At 37.4% G+C, this 22,905-nt stretch overlaps 1 protein-coding gene across 4 annotated transcripts in view; it reads right to left on the reverse strand.

The window, feature by feature from the left end:
- Positions 1–22,905, reverse strand: part of WDR41 (WD repeat domain 41) — a 169,232-nt gene that overhangs the window by 61,780 nt on the left and 84,547 nt on the right. For 3 of the 4 annotated variants that reach the window (XM_079917348.1, XM_079917347.1, XM_079917351.1), the window contains 2 exons: positions 4,736–4,924; positions 2,264–2,308 (listed from right to left, as the gene is read on the reverse strand). In XM_079917348.1, coding sequence (XP_079773474.1) covers positions 2,264–2,308; positions 4,736–4,852 — 162 coding nt within the window. In that variant the 5' untranslated portion in view covers positions 4,853–4,924. The remainder of the gene's footprint in view (positions 1–2,263; positions 2,309–4,735; positions 4,925–22,905) is intronic. The other variant, XM_079917349.1, reaches the window with a different exon arrangement.

A 22,905-nucleotide genomic window follows, 5' to 3' on the forward strand; every position in this document is an offset into this window, starting at 1 on the left:
AGTATATACCCAGAACATAAATTCTCAGAAAACATAATAGGGGTCCAATTTTGGGTAAGATGGATTAAACACACAATACCCTTTCTCTCCAAGTGAACACTATAAAACTTGGATACTGCAGCTATTTGAGGATCAGAGAAAAAGTAGGGGGGAAAAGAAAATTCAAAACACTACCAACTCAGCATTTCTTTTTCCTCCAGTAACTCCCACCCCCAGCCTAAATCCAATGCAGCTTCAAATCTAGAAATGAGCACAGTCAGGGAGACAGAGAAAGATGCAGGAAAAGCTCTCAATTTCTGGCTAGAAGAGTCAGAAAAGGAACCCTTAAAGTTCAGAGAAAATGGAAGCATCCCTGGGGTGTAGAAGGGTTTGCTCCTTTTTCTCCATTCTCTCATACCATAGACTCCAAGATAGCCAATAGCAATGGTGGCAGCAGCAACAGAGGCTAACAACAGGAGACTGCAGGAGCCAAAACTCTAAAGGAAAACAAACACTTCCTCTTCATTTGATGGAGTTAAGGCAGCAAGATAGTAGATCCAAAGCCTGTATCTTTTTTTCTCCCTCTGTGTACCTCCCATCAATTGGCACCAGAGGTGGAACAACTGTGGAAATACGTGGTTTCTAATCAGAGATCCAAAAGGAGGAGCCCCAAAGAACCAGAAAGCACTGAAAAACATAGTGGAAAGGGGAAAAGAGCCACATAAAATTTTATATTAACTCCTGAGCTCACTCCTCTCACCTGAATATGCATGGATCTTATCCTAATTAGCATACTAAAGACACTGAGAACTAAGCTAACAGATAAAATTTCACTCAGGTCCAAGGCTAACTACTCAGTGGCACACAGGGTACAAATTCAAATACTACAGCTAAGGCTTTAAAACTGAACCAACATTGGAACCACAGTCACAGGAGAAAGGCTGGAACATGCCAGGTTAACTGCTTACTAAAATAAAAATACCAACATTCCCTAGAGGACTTTTAACACAGCTTCTTAGTGTCATACAACAAAGGTGCAGAAATTCAATCTGAAATTACTTGGCATATGAAAAAATACAAAAACCTCAACCCACGTGGGAAAACATATTCAAAGATGACAATGACAAGATGATACAAACACTGGAATTATCTGACAACGACTCTGAAGAACTATTATAAAACTGCTCAAATGGCAACTCTGAACACTCCTGAAACAAATGTTAAAATGGAAAGTATCACAAAGAAACACAATATATAAAATGGAAGAACCAAATGGAAATTTTAGAATTAAAAATACAGTAATCAAAATTTAAAACTCACTGGATGAACTCAAAAGCAGAATAAAGATGACAGAGAAAAAAGTGAATTTGAATGGAGAAAATCAGTAAAACCAAAATCTGGAGTTTTTTAAAAGATCAATAAAATTGATAAACCTCTAGCAAAACTGACCAAAAAAAAAAAAAAAAAGAAGAAAAACCCCACAAATTAGCAATAAAGGAATGAAAAAGGGGATATCACTATAAACCCTATAAACATTAAAAGGATAGACATTAAAAAAATAAAAGAATATTATAAACAATTCTACAAACATAAATTTAACAACTTCAACGCAGTAGACTAATTTCTCAAATATCACAAACTACCCAAACTCACTCTAGCTCAAATAAATAACATAAGTAGTCCTGTAAACATTAATAATGCTGAATTCATAGTTTAAAATGTTCTGAAAAAAACCTTCCAGGCCCAGGTGGCAAATACTAATGAAAATCCCAGGAATATTTCCTACAGATGGGCAAGCTGCTTCTAAAATTTATAAGGAAGGACAAAGGAAATAGAATACATTGTGAGACACTGTTAGGAACTGAGAAGGATACTCACAATTTTTTAAATTGAACATTATAGTACCTGATCTCAAGGAAGTTATAGTAGACTTTAGATTAGCACTGAGGAGATTCCTGCATGTTAGTAAGAAGTAAATGAAGGGTAACAGACGATGACATACAAATTAGTACTGAGTAAACTCAAGGAGTAAGTTTTAATGGAATCTTATTTTAAAATCATCAGAGTTCTCGAGATTGGTTACACAACAATGTGAAGGAACTTAACACTACTGCACTGTACATTTCAAAATGGCTCAGATAGTTAAGTATTATATTATGTGTACTTTACCACAATAAAAAATAAAAATAGGCAATGACATCATCAGCATGGCAGAATAAAGAGTTTTCTAACATCTTTCCCCCAAAGAACAGTGACTCAGACAATCACCCATGGAGTAGAGTACCTTTGTGGAAGTCTGGGAGTCCAGCAGAGAAGCTCCAGTATACTGCTGAAGCAAAAAAAAAAATCCAAGATTGAATACATACAAGAGGGTAAAATACTGACGTGTGCTGTGCAACTAGGGGCTGGGGAGTGGCTGGGAGGACAGCACCAGGAACATGGATCCTATTAACTGCTCCACAAACTTGATCAGGAAGGCTGCCAAGGAGCCGCTGGGGAGGCCTCACCTGTAGATCCCCCAACTGGCCGAAAGGCCCTCCCAATGCTCCACACACCTCACTCACACCTCATGACTGGCTATCTACATATGTCCCTGATGGTGGTGGGAGCCTTTTTAGTGATAATGTACAGAAAGCCAGCCTGACTGCAGGATTGGGAGAAAGCACACAAACTTGAACAATCAGCATTGCCCTAGAGAAAGTAAACAGAACACTGATAGCACACAGCCTGGCTTTGCAGGATAGAGCATGGCATACAATCTGAAAAATCCCCCCAACCCAAGAGGAAACAAGTGTGAAGCACAAGTATACAGAGCAAGGGTCTGGGAAAGCTGTCCTCCAGAAATGAAGGAAAAATAAAGACTTTCCCATTCATGCAAAGTCTGAGGGAGTTCATCACCACTGTATCTGCCTTACCAAAAATGCTGAAAGGAGTTCTTCAAGTTGAAATGAAACAAGAAATTAGTTTTCGTAATTTCACTAATTAGTAACAGAAAAACAGAGAAAAGTATAAAACACACTGGTAAAGATAAATATATAGTCAAATTCAGCACACTACTGTAATATGGTAGTGTGTTAATCACTTGACTCTAAACAAAAGACAAAAGTACTAAAAACAACTATAGCTATTATAATTTGTTAATGGAAGCATAATATAAAATGATGTAAATTGTGACACCAGAAACAAAATGTGGGGGTAGTAAAAGGGTAAAGTTCTGTGTGCTGTTGAAGTTAAGTTATTATCAGTTTAAAAAAGACTGTTATACCTATAGGATGTTTTATGTAAGCCTCATGGTAACCACAAAACAAAAACCTACAGTAGATACACAATGATAAAGAGAAGGAGATCAAAGAAAAAGATGTACGGAAAATCACAAAGACAGCAAAAAGGAAGAAAGGAAAAGGCATTTGTAAGTTCTTTCCTATCAATAATTACTTTAAATGTAAATGGACTAAGTTCTCCACTCGAAAGGCATAGAGTGGCTAAACAGATTTTTAGGAAACAAACAAACGCAAGTATATTCAGCCAACAAAAGACTCACTTCAGCTTTAAAGACACACAGACTCAAAGTGAAGACAGAAAAAGATAGTCAATGCAACAGGAAACCAAAAGAGAGCAAGAGTAGTCATACTTATATCAGATGAAACAGGTTTTAAGTCAAAAACTAACAAGAGACAAAGAAGGTCATTATATAATAATAAAGGGATCAATTCATCAAGAGGATATAACAATTATGAATATGTATGCACACAAATTGGAGAACTTAAATATATTAAGCAAATACTAACAGATCTTAAGGGAGAAATTATACAACTATACATACAATAACAGTAAGGGATTTCAATACCCCACTTTCAACACGTCATCCAGTTAACAAATCAACAAGGAAACACTGGACCTGAATTATAGTTTATCAATAGGCATAACAGACATATACAGAACATTCCATCCAACAGCAGTTGAATACACATTCTTCTCAAGTGTACACAAAACATTCTCCAGGATAGATCATACGTTAGGTCACAAAACAAGTCTTGGCAAATTTAACACTGAAATTGCAAATATGATTAAAATCATACCAAGTGGGTTTCCCAGGTGGCACAGTGGTTAAGAATCCGCCTGCAAACTCAGGGGACATGGGTTCGAGCCCTGGTCCGGGAAAATCCCACATGCCATGGATCAACTAAGTCCACGCGTCACTACTGAGCCTGCACTATAGAGCCCACGAGCCACAACTACTGAGCCCGCGTAGCACGCACCTAGAGCCCAGGCTCTGCAACAAGCTACCGCATTGAGAAGCCTGTGCACCACAACGAAGAGTATCCCCCACTCAATGCAACTAGAGAAAGCCTGTGCACAGCAACAAAGACCCAATGCAGCCATAAATAAATTAAATAAATAAATAAGTAAATAGATTTATATTAAAAATAGAATCTGCCTGCCAATGAAGGGGACACGGGTTTGAGCACTGGTCTGGGAAGATCCCACATGCCGTGGAGCAAGTAAGCCTGTGCGCCACAACTACTGAACCTGCACTCTAGAGCCCCCGAGCCACAATTACTGAGCCCATGTGCCGCAATTACTGAAGTCTGCGTACCTAGAGCCCATGCTCCATAAGACAAGCCACCACAATGAGAAGCCCACGCACCACAACAAAGAGTAGCACCCGCTCACCGCAAGTAGAGAAAGTCACGCACAGCAATGAAGAACCAAAGCAGCCAAAAATAAATAAATTTTTTTTTAAAAAAAATCATACCTGGTTTCCCTGGTGGCGCAGTGGTTGAGAGTCCGCCTGCTGATGCAGGGGACACGGGTTCGTGCCCCTGTCCGGGAGGATCCCACATGCCGCAGAGTGGCTGGGCCCGTGAACCATGGCCGCTGAGCCTGCGCATCCAGAGCCTATGCTCCGCAATGGGAGAGGCCACAATAGTGAGAGGCCCGCGTACTGAAAAAAAAAAAAATCATACTAAGTATCTTTTCTGACCACGATACTATGAAACTAGAAACAAGAACAGGATATAAACTGCAAACTTCACAAATATGTGGAAATTAAACAACACACACCTGAATAAAAAATAGGTCAACAAAGAAAGCAAAAATGAAATTTAAAAATATCTGGAAGCAAATGAAAAAACAAGCATCAAACCAAAACTTATGAAATGGAGCAAAAGCTGTTCTAAAAGGGAACTTTACAGTAGTAAACACAAATATTTAAAAAAGAAAGATGATGATACTATAAAGCTACAGTAATCAAAACAGTATGGTACTGGTGCAAAGGCAGACTTATAGATCAATGGAACAGGATAGAAAGCCCAGAAATAAACCCATGCACCTACAATTAATCTATGACAAACAAGGTGAGAATATACAATGGAGAAAAAGACAGGCTCTTCAATAAGTGGTGCTAGGAAAACTAGACAGCTACATGTAAAAGAATGAAATTAGAATATTCTCTAACACCATACACAAAAAATAAACTCAAAATGGATTAAAGACCTAAATGTAAGACCAGAAACTATAAAACTCTTAGAAGAAAACAGAACACTCTTTGACATAAATCGCAGCAATATATTTTTGGATCCACCTCCTCGATCAATGAAAATAAAAACAAAAATAAACAAATGGGACTGAATTAAACTTAAAAGCTTTTGCACAGCAAAGGAAACCATAAACAAAACAAAAAAAAACCTACAAATTGGGAGAAAATACTTGCAAATGATGCAATAAACAAGGGATTAACCTCCAAAATATACAAGCAGCTCATACAGCTCAATATCAAAACAAACAAACAAACAAACAACCACAAACACTGCAATTAAAAAATGGGCAGAAGATCTAAACAGACATTTATCCAGGAAGACATACAGATGGCCAAAAAGCACGTGAAAAGATGCTCAACATTGCTAACGATTGCAGAAATGTAAATCAAAACTACAATGAGGTATCACCTCACAACTGTCAGAACAGCCACATAAAAAGTCTACAGGCAACAGTGGTTAAGAATCTGCCTGCCAATGCAGGGGACTCGGGTTCGAGCCCTGGTCTAGGAAGATCCCACATGCCACGGAACAACTAAGCCCGTGAGCCACAACTACTGAGCCTGTGCTCTAGAGCCCGCGAGCCACAACTACTGAGCCCACGTGCCACAACTACTGAAGCCCATGCACCTAGAGCCCGTGCTCTGCAATGAGAAGCCACTTCAATGAGAAGCCTGCACACGTCAACAAACAGTAACCCCTGCTCGCTACAATTAAAGAAAGCCCACACGCAGCAAAGTAGACCCAACACAGCCAAAAATAATTTAATTAATTTTAAAAAATTATTTTTAAAAGGCTACAAACAATAAATGCTGGAGAGGCTGTGGAGAAAAGGGAACACTCTTACACTGTTGGTGGGAATGTAAACTGGTACAGCCACTATGTTAAACAGTATGGAGGTTCCTTAAAAAACAAAAAATACAGTTACCATATGATCCAGCAATCCCACTCCTGGGCACATATCGGGAGAAAATTCTAACTCGAAAAGACACATGCACCCCAATGTTCAGAGCAGCACTATTTACAACAGCCAAGACATGGAAGCAACCTAAATATCCATCGACAGATGAATGGATAAAGAAGATGTGGTACATATTATACAATGGAATATTACTCAGCCATAAAAAAAGAATGAGACAGTGCCATTTGCAGCTACATGGATGCAACTAGAGATTATCATATTAAACGAATTAAGTCAGAGAAAGACAAATATCATATGATATCACTTATACGTGGAATCTACAAAAAGGATACAAATGAACTTATTTACAAAACAGAAACAAACTCACAGACTTAGAAAACAAACTTATAGTTAGCAAAGAGGAAAGGTGGTGGGGGAAGGACAAATTAGGAGGTTGGGATTAACATATATACACTATGATACATAAAACAGATAATTAACAAGGACCTACTGTATAGCACAGGGAACTCTACTCAGTACTCTGTAATAACCTGTACGGGAAAAGAATCTGTAAAAAGAATAGATATAAGTATATATATAACTAAATCACTTTGCTGTACACCTGAAACTTAACAACAACACTGTAAATCAACTACACCCCAATATAAAATAAAAATTTAAAAAAAAGAAAAAAAGATCTCAAATAAACAGCCTAACTTTATACCTCAAAGAACTAGACAAAAAAAGAATAAACTAAGCCCAAATTTAGTAAAAGGAAGGAAATAACAAAGATAGAACAGAGATTAATGAAACAGAGACCAGAAAAACAATAGAAAAGATCTATGTAACTAAGAGTTGGTTTTTGGAAAAGAAACAAAATTAACAACCTTTATCTAGACTAATAAAAAAATAGGAGTCACAGAAAATCAGAAGTAAAAGACAAACTATTAAAATTGATACCACATTAATACAAAGGATCACAAGAGACTGCTATGAACAATTATATGCCAACAAATTGGATAATCTAGAATAAATAGAAAAGTCCTAGAAACCTCCCAACAAAGAAAAGCCCAGGACCAAATGGTTTCACTGGTGAATTCTATCTAAGAGTTGAAGAAAAATTGATAGCAATCTTTCTCAAACTCTTCCAAAAAACTGAAGAGGAGGGAACATTCGCAAACTCATTTTATGAGGTTGGCATCACCCTGACACCAAAGCCAGATAAAGTCACTGCAAGAAAACTACAGACCAGCATCCCTGATCGCCACAGATGCAAAAATTCTCATCAAAATATTAACAAACCAAATTCAACAGCACAATAAAAGGAACACACACCATGATCAAGTGGGAATTCTTCCAAGGATGCAAGGATGGTTCAACGTTCACAAATCAATAAATGTGATATGCCACATTAATAGAATGAGTGATAAAACTCATACAATCATCTCAATAAATGTAGAAAAGCACTTGACACAATTCAACATTCTTTCATGATAAAAACTCTCAACAGTATTAGAAGTCCTAGCCAGAGCAATTAGGCAAGAAAAAAAAATAAACAAAAGGCATCCAAATTGGAAAGAAAATAATAGAACTGTCAATACCCACAGAAAACATGATTTCATATATAGTAAAGACTCCACCCAAAACTATTAGAAATAATAAATGAATAAGGAAAGCTGCAAGAAACCAATACACAAAAATCTGTTGTTTCTATATACTAACAATGAGTTATTAGAAAGAGAAATTAAGAAACAATCCCATTTATAATTATAACAAAAAGAATAAAACACCTAGTAATACATTTAACCAAGGAGGTGAAAGACTTGTACACTGAAAACTATGAGACTTTGTTGAAAGAAACAGAAGACAAAAATAAATGGAAAGATATTCTGTGCTCATGGATCGGAAGAATTAACACTGTTAAAGTGTCCATATTGCCTAAAGCAATCTAGAGATTCAATGCAATTCCTATAAAAATCCTAAAGACATTTTTCACAGAAATGGAACAAAAAATTATAAAATGTATATGGAACCACAGAAGACCCTGAAGAACAAAAGCAACCTGAAAAAAAGAGCAAAGCTGAAAGTATCACACACCTTGATCTCAAACTATATGGCAAAACCATAGTAATCAAAATATAATGGTTTTATATATAGATCAATGGAACAGAACTGAGAGCCCAGAAATAAACTCATGCCTACATGGATGATTCATTTACAACAAAGAACATACAATGGAGAAGAAACAGTCTCTTCAATAAGTGGTGTTGGGGGGACTTCCGTGGCACTCCAGTGGTTAAGACACTGCACTTCCATTTCAGGGAGCGCAGGTTCAATCCCTGGTCAAGGAACTAAGATCTCGCATGCTGTGTGGTGCGCCAAAAAAGAAAAGAAAGAAAGAAAAAATGGTGTTGGGAAAACTGGAAAGCTTCATGCAAAAAAAAAAAGATAGACCACTATCTCAGAACATATACACAAAAATTAACTCAAAATGGGTTAAAGACATGAAGTAAGACCTGAAACTATAAAGCTCCTAGAAGAAAACATAGACAGTATGCTCTTTGACATCACTTTTAGTAATATCTTTCTAGATATGTGTGATGTTGGAAAAGCTGGACAGCCGCATGTAAATCAATGAAGTTAGAACACTCCCTCACAACATACACAAAAATAAACTAAAAGTGTCTTAAAGGCTTAAATATAAGACAGGACACCATAAAAACTCCTAGAAGAGAACATAGGCAAAACATTCTCTGACATAAATCGTACCAATGTTTTCTTAGGTCAGTCTCCCAAGGCAATAGAAATAAAAGCAAAAATAAACAAATGGGACCTAATCAAACTTTCAAGCTTTTGCACAGCAAAGGAAACTATCAACAAGATGAAAAGAAAACCTATGGAATGGGAGAAAGTATTTGCAAACGATGCAACTGACAAGGTATTAATATCCAAAATACACAAACAGCTCTTACAGCTCAATATCAAAAAAAAAAAATCAAAAAATAGGCATAAGACCTAAATAGACATTTCTCCAAAGAAGATATAGAGATAGCCAACAGGCACATGAAAAGATGCTTAACATCTCTAATGATAAGAGCAATGCAAATCAAAACTATAATAAGGTACCACATCACACTGGTCAGAATGGTTATCATCAAACGAATAAACAAAATATGGTATATCCATTAAAATAGAATATTGCTCAGACATAAAAGGAAATTAAGTACTGATACATGCTACAACACGGATGAACCTTGAAAACATTATGCTAAGTTGAAAGAAGTCAGTCACAAAAAAACTACATACATACCACATAATTCCATTCATATGAAAGTCCAGAATAGAGAAATTTATAGAGACAGAAAGTAGGTTAGCGATTGCTTAGGGCTGGGGGAAGGGGGTCAGAGCAACGGTAACTAAAAGATACAAAGTTTATTCTCGAGGTGATAAAAACATTCTAAAATTGACTGTGGTAACAGTTGCATGTATCTGTAAAGATATTAAAAAGCATTGAATTGTACACTTTAAATGGGTTAATATATGTGATTTGTATCTCAATAAAGCTATTTTTAAAATTCAAGTCATTAAGATATCTATTGGCTACCTGAAGTTGTCACTGAATCTTGCTACTCTGCCAACATAAGAAAGTGAGTCTCTAATAGAACCTCCTGAGAAACTTCCCCTTCATATCTCACTGATCAGGACTGGGTCTGTTTCCCCTTTCTAACCCTATCACTAGTATGGGACTGGCATCACCAGACTGGATCACGATTTACCCCATGGGAGATGGGTCAATTCCTAAATAAAATTAAGGTTCTGCCAAAAACAGCGAAGAAAATGGCTGGGGCATAAGACATCAGTAATGTTTGCCATGCACTTACTTAGCATTTTCAGGTTTCAATCTCTTTCCACTACCCTAATTTTTCCTCATAACCACCTGTGAAGTTGGCAGGAAAAATAGCTTCATTTAACAGATAATGAAACTAAGTCTCAAAGATGTGAAGTAACTTAATCATGGTTACACTGCCTGTTAAGCGATGGAGCTAGGATTCAAACCCAGGTTTTTCTGACTCAAGACTTTAAATTAAAATTTTTAAAACCAAACACCTACTAATTAGGATTTACACTAAACAAAGCATCACTTATAACTTTTAGAACTTCCCACTGAAAGATCCTTTAGGTCACAATTCTTATTTAAAGCTCTTACTTTCCCCTCCAACAAACACAACCAGTTAGTTCATTTTCTCCAGCTGACCTCTTTTCAACACGCTCCATTGCATCAATATATCCTGTGCTCTCATTCAAACAAGGAATTGTTCAGCTAAGGCTGTTGCATTCCCACTAAAGAGTCCATTGTATATTTTATGGAATTAAGCAGAATGCAGCAGAATTTTAAATTGAGTTCTCAGTCTCTATCTCTAATGGCTTTTCATTCATAATTACAGTGTTTGTAATGAGTGTATTGGTGATGACAGAAATCCACCATAAGGTATTCCACTGTCTGCATTAGTTTCAGACTCTTATTTAATGACTTATTAATCAACCATAGTCAGTCAATAGTATATCATATTAATTATCTGAACAACACAAGCAAAGAATTTTTATTTTCTCTCCATGTAACCCATGGAGCAATCTTTAACAATATGAATCTGTTCAAACATCCATCCACAGTTCCATTACAACTGCAGTTCTATTAGTAAAGGTCAGCTTAGGTTAGTTCACTGTCAGCAGCTAGAAAGTGCAAGAAGAGATGAGCTTAATTGCTTTATTGTTACTATCACTGTAATTGTTTAGAATTCTGGTACATAAAACTTCTGAGATACTAAATCTCCATTTAGGTTACCAACAAGCATTACTTAAGTTTGGATTCTTACCCAGAAGCCATCCTAATTATTAATACTACAGATAAGCACATTTAAGACACTTCATAAATCAGTAATACATAATGTATATTATACTTACTTTACCACCTATTCCACTTTTACCATCCTTAGGGATTTAAGCAGTTAATCAATCAATGAATACAATATTCCATTGCACATACACAGCCAGTAACTATTGATACAGAACAACAGTATTATGCCTTTAGCAAGACTGAAGGGGGAAAAACTAAAATGAATTTATAATTTTGCTAGTTTAGTTGTTTATCTAGAACAGTGATTCCCAACTTTGCTGCACACTAGAATTACCTGAAAAGTTTTTAAAATATATTGATGCTTGTATCCCACCCAGAATCTGATGTAACTGGCATAGGGAGCAGCTTGGGCATCAGATTTTTTGATATTCCCCAAATGACTACAATATGAACCTAAAGTTAAGAAAAGCGAAGGTTTGTAATTGTGTGTATGTCTGTGTATCTGTGTTTGTGAGTGTGCATGTTGGGAGCTGTTAAGATGAGAGGGAGAACAAGTAGAAGTCTTTAGGACATAAAACTGGGGTGGAGACCTCAACTTCCCTAGTAGCAGAATGGGTTTTTAAATTCTGAAAATAGAAATCAGTAATTAATATATAAATACATTATCATATTGAACGCTCACATATAATATTCTTACTAGATGCCAAGCCCTGTTTCTAGCCCTCAGGGAATCTTAAGTAGCAGTGGATACTTTCTGATTAAGACAGAATAAAAAGGCTTATGCTTTTTCGTACTTGACTGCAGCCTGAAGGCCAAATTTAAATAATTATGAGGGCTTCCCTGGTGGCGCAGTGGTTGAGAGCCCGGCTGCCGATGCAGGGGACACAGGTTTGTGCCCCGGTCCGGGAAGATCCCACATGCCACGGAGCGGCTGGGCCCATGAGCCATGGCCGCTGAGCCTGTGCGTCCGGAGCCTGTGCTCCACAACAGGAGAGGCCACAACAGTGAGAGGCCCGCGTACCGCAAAAAAATAAATAAATAATAATTATGCTTTTATTCCAAAGATGCTAGCTAAAACACTCTTAAGTCTCTGTCATATTTTCAGTATACATGGATTTGTTCCACCTCTATATTCTTGGAGTGAGCAACTACATGTGAACTACATGGCATATGTACTTCTCTACATTTTCTTCTGCTGTCCCCTGTTTAAGGAAATCTTATAAAGATTCCTGAGCTTAATTCATAGATTCCAGTGTCTTATTACTGCTTGGCACTCTACAGATCTGTGCATCTGCCAGTGATAACCTGAATTCTTCACTGGCATTGCCTTTCTTATGTTGCTAGTGGTCAGCATTCACCATATAACTAAATTAGCTCTCAAAATCTGTAATGCAACCTCCTTCTTTCGAGATTAGAAAATAACAGCAGAAAAATTCATAGCTGTCTAGACACACTGCCATAGCCACAGATCCTGATCCTGCCCCTTTTTCCAATTAACAAAACGTTTCCCTGGGAACTAAATTACTATTCCCCATTCATCCCTCTGCTTCCTTCCTCCTTGCATTCAGTGAAGGTATAAAAAGTATTTTGCAAACGATAACAGAGATGACATAAAGAAGTTGCCCAGTTTTTCCAAACTAGTCCTTTAAAAGGGCTACTTATGCTTTTTTCCTTCATAAAAACTTAAACATACTTTAACAGAACAATTTCCAAACACTGTTAATCATTTCCACATAGTATTTGCCAGATTTTACATATGGTTTTTAAATGTTCACGAGCCTAATTCATTTTTCTAGCTCCTTTGATTAGGAAAGACCCTCTGAATAATAGAAAACCTTCCCCTCTCCACTATTAAACTCCTTTGCACATGCCCACAGAAACCTTTCTTCATCAAGGATTGCTTAATCAAACATTTTTCTTTATTTTGTTCTACAAAAGCTTTTTTTTCTTTCTTGTACTGTAAGAGTCAAAGCTTCCCGACATGTGTTATGCTATTAGTTTTATATGTTAATATAATGGAAAAATAGCTTTTTTTAAAAAAAATTCATAAAAGTAATTATAGCACCATGTAGAAAATTGAGAAAATTTATGAGGGGGAAAAAATCACATAATCCTACCATCATTTAAATCATTCTTAGCATTTTGATGTACTCCTTCCAGTCTTTTTTTCTGTACACTACTGCCCATAATCACACTGTAGATTCATTTTTGTGCCCTGTGTTTTCCAGTTACTACAACCTAAACATTTTCCATGTTATTACTACATAATGTTTCTATCCATTCTCCTGGTTAACATCTTCCCATTTTGCAGATCTCAATTCAAAGGTCACATCTTTAATGATGCCTATCCTCTTTTTTATAATAAATTTATTTATTTTATTTATTTTATTTTTGGCTGCATTTGGTCTTCGTTGCTGTGTGCAGGCTTTTCTCTAGTTGTGGCAAGCGGAAGCTACTCTTCGTTGCAGTGCATGGGCTTCTCAATGTGGTGGTTTCTCTTGTTGTGGAGCATGGGCTCTAGATGTGTGGGCTTCAGTAGTTGTGGCACATGGGCTCAGTAATTGTGGCTCATGGGCTCTAGAGCACAGGCTTATTAGTTGTGGTGCACAGGCTTAGCTGCTCCAAAGCATGTGGGATCTTCCCAGACCAGGGCTCAAACCCGTGTCCCCTGCATTGGCAGGCAGATTCTTAACCACTGCGCCAGCACAGAAGCCCTAATGATGCCTATCTTAACACCTCAGTCTACTACGTCACGTTATGTTATTTGCTTTCATAGAACCATGTTCCTTTCCTACATAGCACTAACCATAATGTAACTATTTCTTTTTTTTATTTTATTTTAATTTTTTGGTCACGCCACATGAGGCATGCGGGATGCGGGATCTTAGTTCCCCAACCAGAGATCAAAACCATGCTCCCTGCAGTGGAAGTGTGGAGTCTTAACCACTGGACCACAAGGGAAGTCCCCATAGTGTAATTATTTCATCATCTGTCTTTCCCACAAGACTATAAGCTCCAAGAGAACCAAGACCATGTCTGTCTATTTTGCCCATCATTGTACAACGTGAACAAACCCTGTAATGTAGCAGACATTCACATTCAACAAATATTTATTGACATGGCACTGTGTGCCAACAAATATAACCTGTTGAATAAGTAATCCTCATTTTCAATGGTTATTTGACAATTTGTCGGATATATACTATCATATATCATTTAACCAATCCCTATTGTTGGGCATTTAGATCATCTACAATCTGTCACCATTATTAATAATGCCTCAATGAGTATCTTTGTGTGCATAACATTTTCAGTGTTTACAATTATTTCCCTAGAACACTTTCCCAGGAACAGTTGGATCAAAAGGCAAACACATTCTTATGGCACCTAACACATATTTACAAAATGTTTTCCAATTTATGTTGCCACAAGCAATAACTTGGTGTACCAATTGCCTTTTTTAAAAAGGTTTTTGTTAAGTTACTAATAGATACAGGATATTTTATTGTTTTAATCTGCATTTTTAGTTTTAGGTTGAATATTTTTCTTATGTGTATTATTTGTAGTATTTACCATACTATCCTGATGATGGTATTACAAGAATGGACTAAACTAATGCAGTAGATAAATACATGGATGTGCTATACAAAAATCAATTTGAAAACATGAATACACTTTCAGTTACTGCAATCATCAAGTGAATCTGTACTTTCCATGACAATTTTGTTACTTGGTATTAAATTCAGCTACAAGTTGTAGAAATCCCAAAGTAACTGTACCATAATAGAAGTTGATTTCTCTCCCAGGTAAGTGGTCTAGAGCTGTTATGGCACTCCACAGACCCTGGCTCCTTCCATATAGATGTACTCTGTGTGGCATCTACCTTGCAGCCCAAGACAGCAGCATCTTTGCTCCAGGCAGCAGGAAAGATAAAGGGATGAAGAAGAGGAGGCAAATGGTGTGTGCCACCTGTCTCTTAAGAATGTTTACCAAGGAGGAGCTTCAAGATGGCGGAAGAGTAGACATGGAGATCACCTTCCTCCCCACAAATACATCATAACTACATCTACACGTGTAACAATCCCTACAAAACACCTACTGAACGTTGGCAGAAGAATGCAGACCACCCAAAAAGGTCTTGGTGCTCCAACCGGGTGTCAGACCTGTGCCTCTGAGGTGGGAGAGCCGAGTTCAGAACACTGGTCCACCAGTGACCTCCCAGCTCCATGTAATATCAAAAAGCGAAAATCTACCTGAGATCTCCATCTCAACACCAAGACCCAGCTCCGCTCAACAACCAGCAAGCTCCAGTGCTGGACACCCCATGCCAAACAACTACCAAGACAGGAACACAACCCCACTCATTAGCAAAGAGGCTGCCTAAAATCATAAAAAGGTCACAGACACCCCAAAACACCACCAGACACAGACCTGCCCACCAGAAAGACAAGATCCAGCCTCATCCACCAGAACACAGGCACTAGTCCCCTCCAACAGGAAGCGTACACAGCCCACTTGAACCAACCTTAGCCACTGGAGGCAGGCACCAAAAACAACGGGAACTACAAACCTGTAGCCTGTGAAAAGGAGACCCCAAACACAGTAAGATAAGCAAAATGAGAAGACAGAGAACACACAGCAGATGAAGGAGCAAGGTAAAAACCCACCAGACCAAGCAAATGAAGATGAAATAGGCAGACTACCTGAAAAAGAATTCAGAATAATGAGAGTAAAGATGATCCAAAATCTTGGAAACAGAACGGAGAAAATACAAGAAACGTTTAACAAGGACCTGGAAGAACTAAAGAGCAAACAATGATGAACACCACAATAAATGAAATTAAAAATTCTCTAGAAGGAATCAATAGCAGAATAACTGAGGTAGAAGAACAGATAAGTGACCTGGAAGATAAAATAGTGGAAATAACTACTGCAGAACAAAATACAGAAAAAGAATGAAAAGAACTGAGGACAGTCTCAGAGACCTCTGGGAAACATCAAACACACCAACATTCAAATCATAGGGGTTCCAGAAGAAGAAGAGAAAAAGAAAGGGACTGAGAAAATATTTGAAGAGATTATAGTTGAAAACTCCCTAATATGGGAAAGGAAATAGTTAATCAAGTTCAGGAAGGGCAGAGAGTCCCATACAGGATAAAGCCAAGGAGAAACATGCCAAAACACATATTAATCAAACTATCAAAAATTAAATACAAAGAAAATATATTAAAAGCAGCAAGGGAAAAACAACAAATAACATACAAGAGAATCCCCATAAGGTTAACAGCTGACCTTTCGGCAGAAACTCTGCAAGCCAGAATGGAGTGGCAGGACATATTTAAAGTGATGAAAGGGAACATCCTACGACCAAGATTACTCTACCCAGCAAGGATCTCATTCAAATTCAACGGAGAAATTAAAACCTGTACCGTAAAAGCAAAAGCTAAGAGAGTTCAGCACCACCAAACCAGCTTTACAACAAATGCTAAAGGAACTTCTCTAGGCTCTAGGAAACACAGGAGAAGGAAAAGACCTACAATAACAAACCCCAAACAATTAAGAAAATGGTAAGAGAACCATACACATCGATAATTACCTTAAATGTAAATGTTAAATGCTCCAACCAAAAAACATAGACTAGCTAAATGGATACAAAAACAAGATCCGCATATATGCTGTCTACAAGAGACCCACTTTAGACTTAGGGACACATACAGCCAGGAAGTGAGGAGATGGAAAAAGATATTCCATGCAAATGGAAATCAAAAGAAAGCTGGAGGGCTTCCCTGGTGGCGCAGTGGTTGAGAGTCTGCCTGCCAATGCAGGGAAACACGGGTTCATGCCCCAGTCCGGGAAGATCCCACATGCCGCGGAGCGGCTGGGCCTGTGAGCCATGGCCGCTGAGCCTGCGCGTCAACAGCCTGTGCTCCGCAACAGGAGAGGCCAGAACAGTGAGAGGCCCGCACACCACAAAAAAAAAAAAAAAAAAGCTGGAGTAGCAATTCTCATATCAGACAAAACAGACTTTAAAACAAAAACTAATACAAGAGACAAAGAAGGACACTACATAATGATCAAGGGATCAATCCAAGAAAAAGATATAACTATTGTAAATATTTATGCACCCAACTTAGGAGCACCTCAATACATAAGCTGCTGTATATGCTAACAGACATAAAAGGGGAAATCAACAGTAACACAGTAATAGTAGGGAACTTCAACATCCCACTTTCACCAATGGACAGATCACCCAAAATGAAAATAAATAAGGAAACACAAGCTTTAAATGATACATTAAACAAGATGGACTTAATTAATATTTATAGGACATTCCATCCAAAACCAACAGAATACACTTTCTTCTCAAGTGCTCGTGTAACATTCTCCAGGACAGATCATATCTTGGGTCACAAATCAAGCCTTGGTACACTTAAGAAAACTGAAATCGTATCAAGTATCTTTTCCAACCACAACGCTATAAGACCAGATATCAATTACAGGAAAAAATCTATAAAAAATACAAACACATGGATGCTAAACAATACACTACTTAATAAACAAGAGATCAATGAAGAAATCAAAGAGGAAATCAAAAAATACCTAGAAACAACTGAAAATGGAAACACGATGACCCAAAACCTATGGGATGCAGCAAAAGCAGTTCTAAAAGGGAAGTTTATAGCAATACAATCCTACCTTAAGAAACAAAAAACATCTCAAACAACCTTACAACTAAAGCAATTACAGAAAGAAGAACAAAAAAAAACCAAATTTAGCAGAAGGAAAGAAACCATAAAGATCAGAGCAGAAATAAATGAAAAAGAAATGTAGGAAACAGTAGCAAAGATCAATAAAACTAAAAGCTGATTCTTTGAGAAGATAAACAAAATTGATAAACCATTAGCCAGACTGATCAAGAAAAAAAGGGAGAAGACTCAAATCAACAGAATTAGAAATGAAAAAGAAGTCACAACTGACACTGTAGAAATACAAAGGATCATGAGAGATTACGACAGGCAACTATATGCCAATAAAACAAACAACCGGGAAGAAATGGACAAATTCTTAGAAAAGCACAACCTTCCAAGACTGAACCAGGAAGAAATAGAAAATATAAACAGACCAATCATAAGCACTGAAATTGAAACTGTGATTAAAAATCTTCCAACAAACAAAAGCCCAGAACCAGATGACTGCAGGGGGCAATTCTATCAAACATTTAGAGAAGAGCTAACACCTATCCTTCTCAAACTCTTCCAAAACATAGCACAGGGAGGAACACTCCCAAACTCATTCGACGAGGCCACCATCACGCTGATACTAAAACCATACAAAGATGTCACAAAGAAGAAAACTGCAGGCAATATCACTGATGAACATAGATGCAAATATCCTCAACAAAATACTAGCAAACAGAATTCAACAGCACAAAAGGATCATACACCATGATCAAGTGGGGTTTATCCCCATGATCATACACCATGATCAAGTGGGGTTAATACACTGTATTAACAAACTGAAGGATAAAAACCACATGATAATCTCAATAGATGCAGAAAAAGCTTTTGACAAAATTCCACACCCGTTTATGATAAAAACCCTCCAGAAAGTAGGCATAGAGGGAACTTACCTCAACATAATAAAGGACACATATGACAAACCCACAGCCAACATCGTCCTCAATGGTGAAAAACTGAAACCATTTCCACCAAGATCAGGAACAAGACAGGGTTGCCCACTCTCACCATTATTATTCAACATTGCTTTGGAAGTTTTAGCCACAGCAATCAGAGAAGAAAAAGAAATAAAAGGAATCCAAATTGGAAAAGAAGAAGTAAAGCTGTCGCTGTTTGCAGATGACATGATACTATATATAGAGAATCCTAAAGATGTTACCAGAAAACTACTAATCAATGAATTTGGTAAAGCAGCGGGATACAAAATTAATTCACAGAAATCTCCTGCATTCCTATACACTAATGATGAAAAATCTGAAAGAGAAATTAAGGAAACACTCCCATTTACCACTGCAACAAAAAGAATAAAATTCCTAGGAATAAACCTACCTAAGGAAACAAAAGACCCGTATGCAGAAAACTATAAGACACTGATGAAAGAAATTAAAGGTGATACAACCAGATGGAGAGATATACCATGTTCTTGGATTGGAAGAATCAACACTGTAAAAATGACTATACTACTGAAAGCAATCTATAGATTCAATGCAATGCCTATCAAACTACCACTGGCATTTTTCACAGAACTAGAACAAAAAATTTCTCAATTTTTATGGAAACACAGAAGACCCCGAATAGCGAAAGCAATCTTGAGAAAGAAAAATGGAGCTGGAGGAATCAGGCTTCCTGACTTCAGACTATACTACAAAGCTACAGTAATCAAGACAGTATGGTACTGGCACAAAAACAGAAATATAGATCAATGGAACAGGATAGAAAGCCCAGACATAAACCCACACACATATGGTCACCTTATTTTTGATAAAGGAGGCAAGAATATACAATGGAGAAAAGACAGCCTCTTCAATAAGTGGTGCTGGGAAAGCTGTACAGCTACATGTAAAAGAATGAAATTAGAACACTCCTTAACAGCATACACAAAAATAAACTCAAAATGGATTAAACACCTAAATGTAAGGCGAGACACTATCAAACTCTTAGAAGAAAACATAGGCAGAACACTCTACAACATAAATCACAGCAAGATCCCTTTTGACCCATCTCCTAGAGAAATGGAAATAAAAACAAAACTAAACAAATGGGACCTAATGAAACTTCAAAGCTTTTGCACAGCAAAGGAAACCGTAAACAAGACGAAAAGAAAACCCTCAGAATGGGAGAAAATATTTGCAAATGAAGTAACTGACAGAGGATTAATCTCCAAAATATACAAGCAGCTCATGCAGCTCAATATTAAAAAAACAAACAACCCAATCCAAAAATGGGCAAAACACCTAAACAGACATTTCTCCAAAGAAGATATACAGATTTCCAACAAACACATGAAAGAATGCTCATCATTAATCATTAGAGAAATGCAGATCAAAACTACAATGAGATATCATCTCACACCAGTCAGAACGGCCATCATCAAAAAATCTACAAACAATAAATGCTGGAAAGGGTGTGGAGAAAAGGGAACCCTCTTGCACTGTTGGTGGGAATGTAGATTGATACAGCCACTATGGAGACCAGTATGGAGGTTCCTTAAAAAACTAAAAATAGAAACTACCATATGACCCAGCAATCCCACTACTGGGCATATACCCTGAGAAAACCATAATTCAAAAAGAGTCATGTAGCACAATGTTCACTGCAGCTCTATTTACGATAGCCAGAACATGGAAGCATCCTAAGTGTCCATCAACAGATGAATGGATAAAGAATTGTGGCACATATATACAATGGAATATTACTCAGCCATAAAAAGAAACGAAATTGAGTGAGTTATTTGTAGTGAGGTGGATGGACCTAGACTCTGTCATACAGAGAGAAGTCAGAAAGAGAAAAACAAATACCGTATGCTAACACATATATATGGAATCTAAAAAAAAAAATAAAAAGGTCATGAAGAACCTAGGGGCAGGAGAGGAATAAAGACGCAGACCTACTAGAGAATGGACTTGAGGACACGGGGAGGGGGAAGGGTAAGCTGGGACAAAGTGAGAGAGTGGCATGGACATATATACACTACCAAATGTAAAACGGATAGCTAGTGGGAAGCAGCCACATAGCACAGGGAGATCAGCTCGGTGCTTTGTGACCACCTAGAGGGGTGGGATAGGGAGGGTGGGAGGGAGGGAGGTGCAAGAGGGAAGAGATATGGGGATATATGTATATGTACAGCTGATTCACTTTGTTATAAAGCAAAAACTAACACACCATTGTAAAGCAATTATACTCCAATAAAGATGTGGAAAAAAAATTTTTTTAATGTTTTCCAGAAGTTGCCACAAGGTATTTCTATTGACAATCGATAGGCTAGAACTTAGTCACAGGAATACAGGCAGCTGCAAGGGAAGCTAAGGAATACAGCCTCTATTTGGGTAGTCAAATGCCCAATTAAAATTCTATTTCTACTGGTGGTTATCAAGGGGGAGGAAGGTGGGAGAGGGTTGGATTGGGAGTTTGGGATTAGCAGATGCAAACTGGTACATACAGAATGGATAAACAACAAGGTCCTACTGTATAGCACAGGGAACTATATTCAATATCCTGTGATGAACGATAATGGAAAAGAATATGAAAAAGAATGTTTATATGTATAACTGAGTCACTTTGCTGTACAGCAGAAATTAACACATTATAATTCAACTATACTTCAATAAAAATAAATTTTTAAAAATTCTATTTCTGATGACAAAGATGAATACTGAGGAACTACTACTAGCCTCTGCCACAGTAATGTAATACAGTTCAAATACTCTACAAATAACTTACAGATGTTCATTTTTAAATATTACAAATCTCATCAACTCTAACCAGAGCTTCTGCAGATGCAATCATAACCAGTTGACTAAAACATGGATCACATTTCATCACAAATTTATTCTCCTTGTTTTAAATGCCCCTGCAACAACCAGACTTCTTTGAGTCCTCTGAACATGTGCATAAAATAGCCACAGAGTCAGGCTGCAAACAGTGGACCAAATCCATCATCCCACAAATCTAGCCACTGTCTATTTCAACTTTTTTCTTTTCCTTTATAATACATATTTTTTGTTGGGACAATTAGAAAAACTCCAAAATTGACATCTATTCTCATTTATTGAACATCTACTATATATCAGGCTAATAGGTAATTAGCAGAAACAAGAAAAGATGTGAATAAGTTGACAAATAGAATAATGAGATTCAAATTAAATTTGATACTGTTTACAGCAACAGGGATTTAAAAACCACCCAAATGGGAAAGACATAGTTAAAGCATCAGATAGCAAAAATCACTCATGGAATTGTAGAAACATAAACATTTATTAATAAACAAACAAAAATTCTATAAATAAAGACACTGGCAGGTCTTACGTGTTTTTACCTCATGTGTATTATATATACTACCTCCTGACAGCAAAATCTTTCTTTTTTCTTAACAATATTCAGCAAAAAATTGGCATTCAGTTAGGACTACTAATTGATCGATGCGAATGAACTTCCTCAAAAATGGGTTTTGCTGGGACTTCCCTGGTGGCACAGTGGTTAAGAATCCGCCTGCCAAGCAGGGGACACGGATTCAATCCCTGGTCCAGGAAGATCCCACATGCTGCGGAGCAACTAAGCCCGTGTGCCACAATTACTGAGCCTGCACTTTAGAGCCCGTGAGCCACAACTACCCAGCCTGTACACCTAGAGCTTGTGTTCTGCGACAAGAGAAGCCACAGCAATGAGAAGCCCACGGACCACAATGAAGAGTAGCCCCCACTCACGGCAACTAGAGAAAGCCCACACGCAGCAACGAAGACCCAATGTAGCCAAAAATGAATTTAAAAAAAAAATGGGTATTGCATTGCAATCACTTCTCCAATGCTACCTTTACTCTAAGGTCGCTCTGTCAGTGTGACTAACCCTTCTATGGGTTTTTAAGGTTAACCCAAAAAGGACATATTTTCACTGCCATAG

This window comes from Stenella coeruleoalba (assembly GCF_951394435.1).
Source record: "Stenella coeruleoalba genome assembly, chromosome: 3".
Lineage (NCBI taxonomy): Eukaryota > Metazoa > Chordata > Mammalia > Artiodactyla > Delphinidae > Stenella > Stenella coeruleoalba.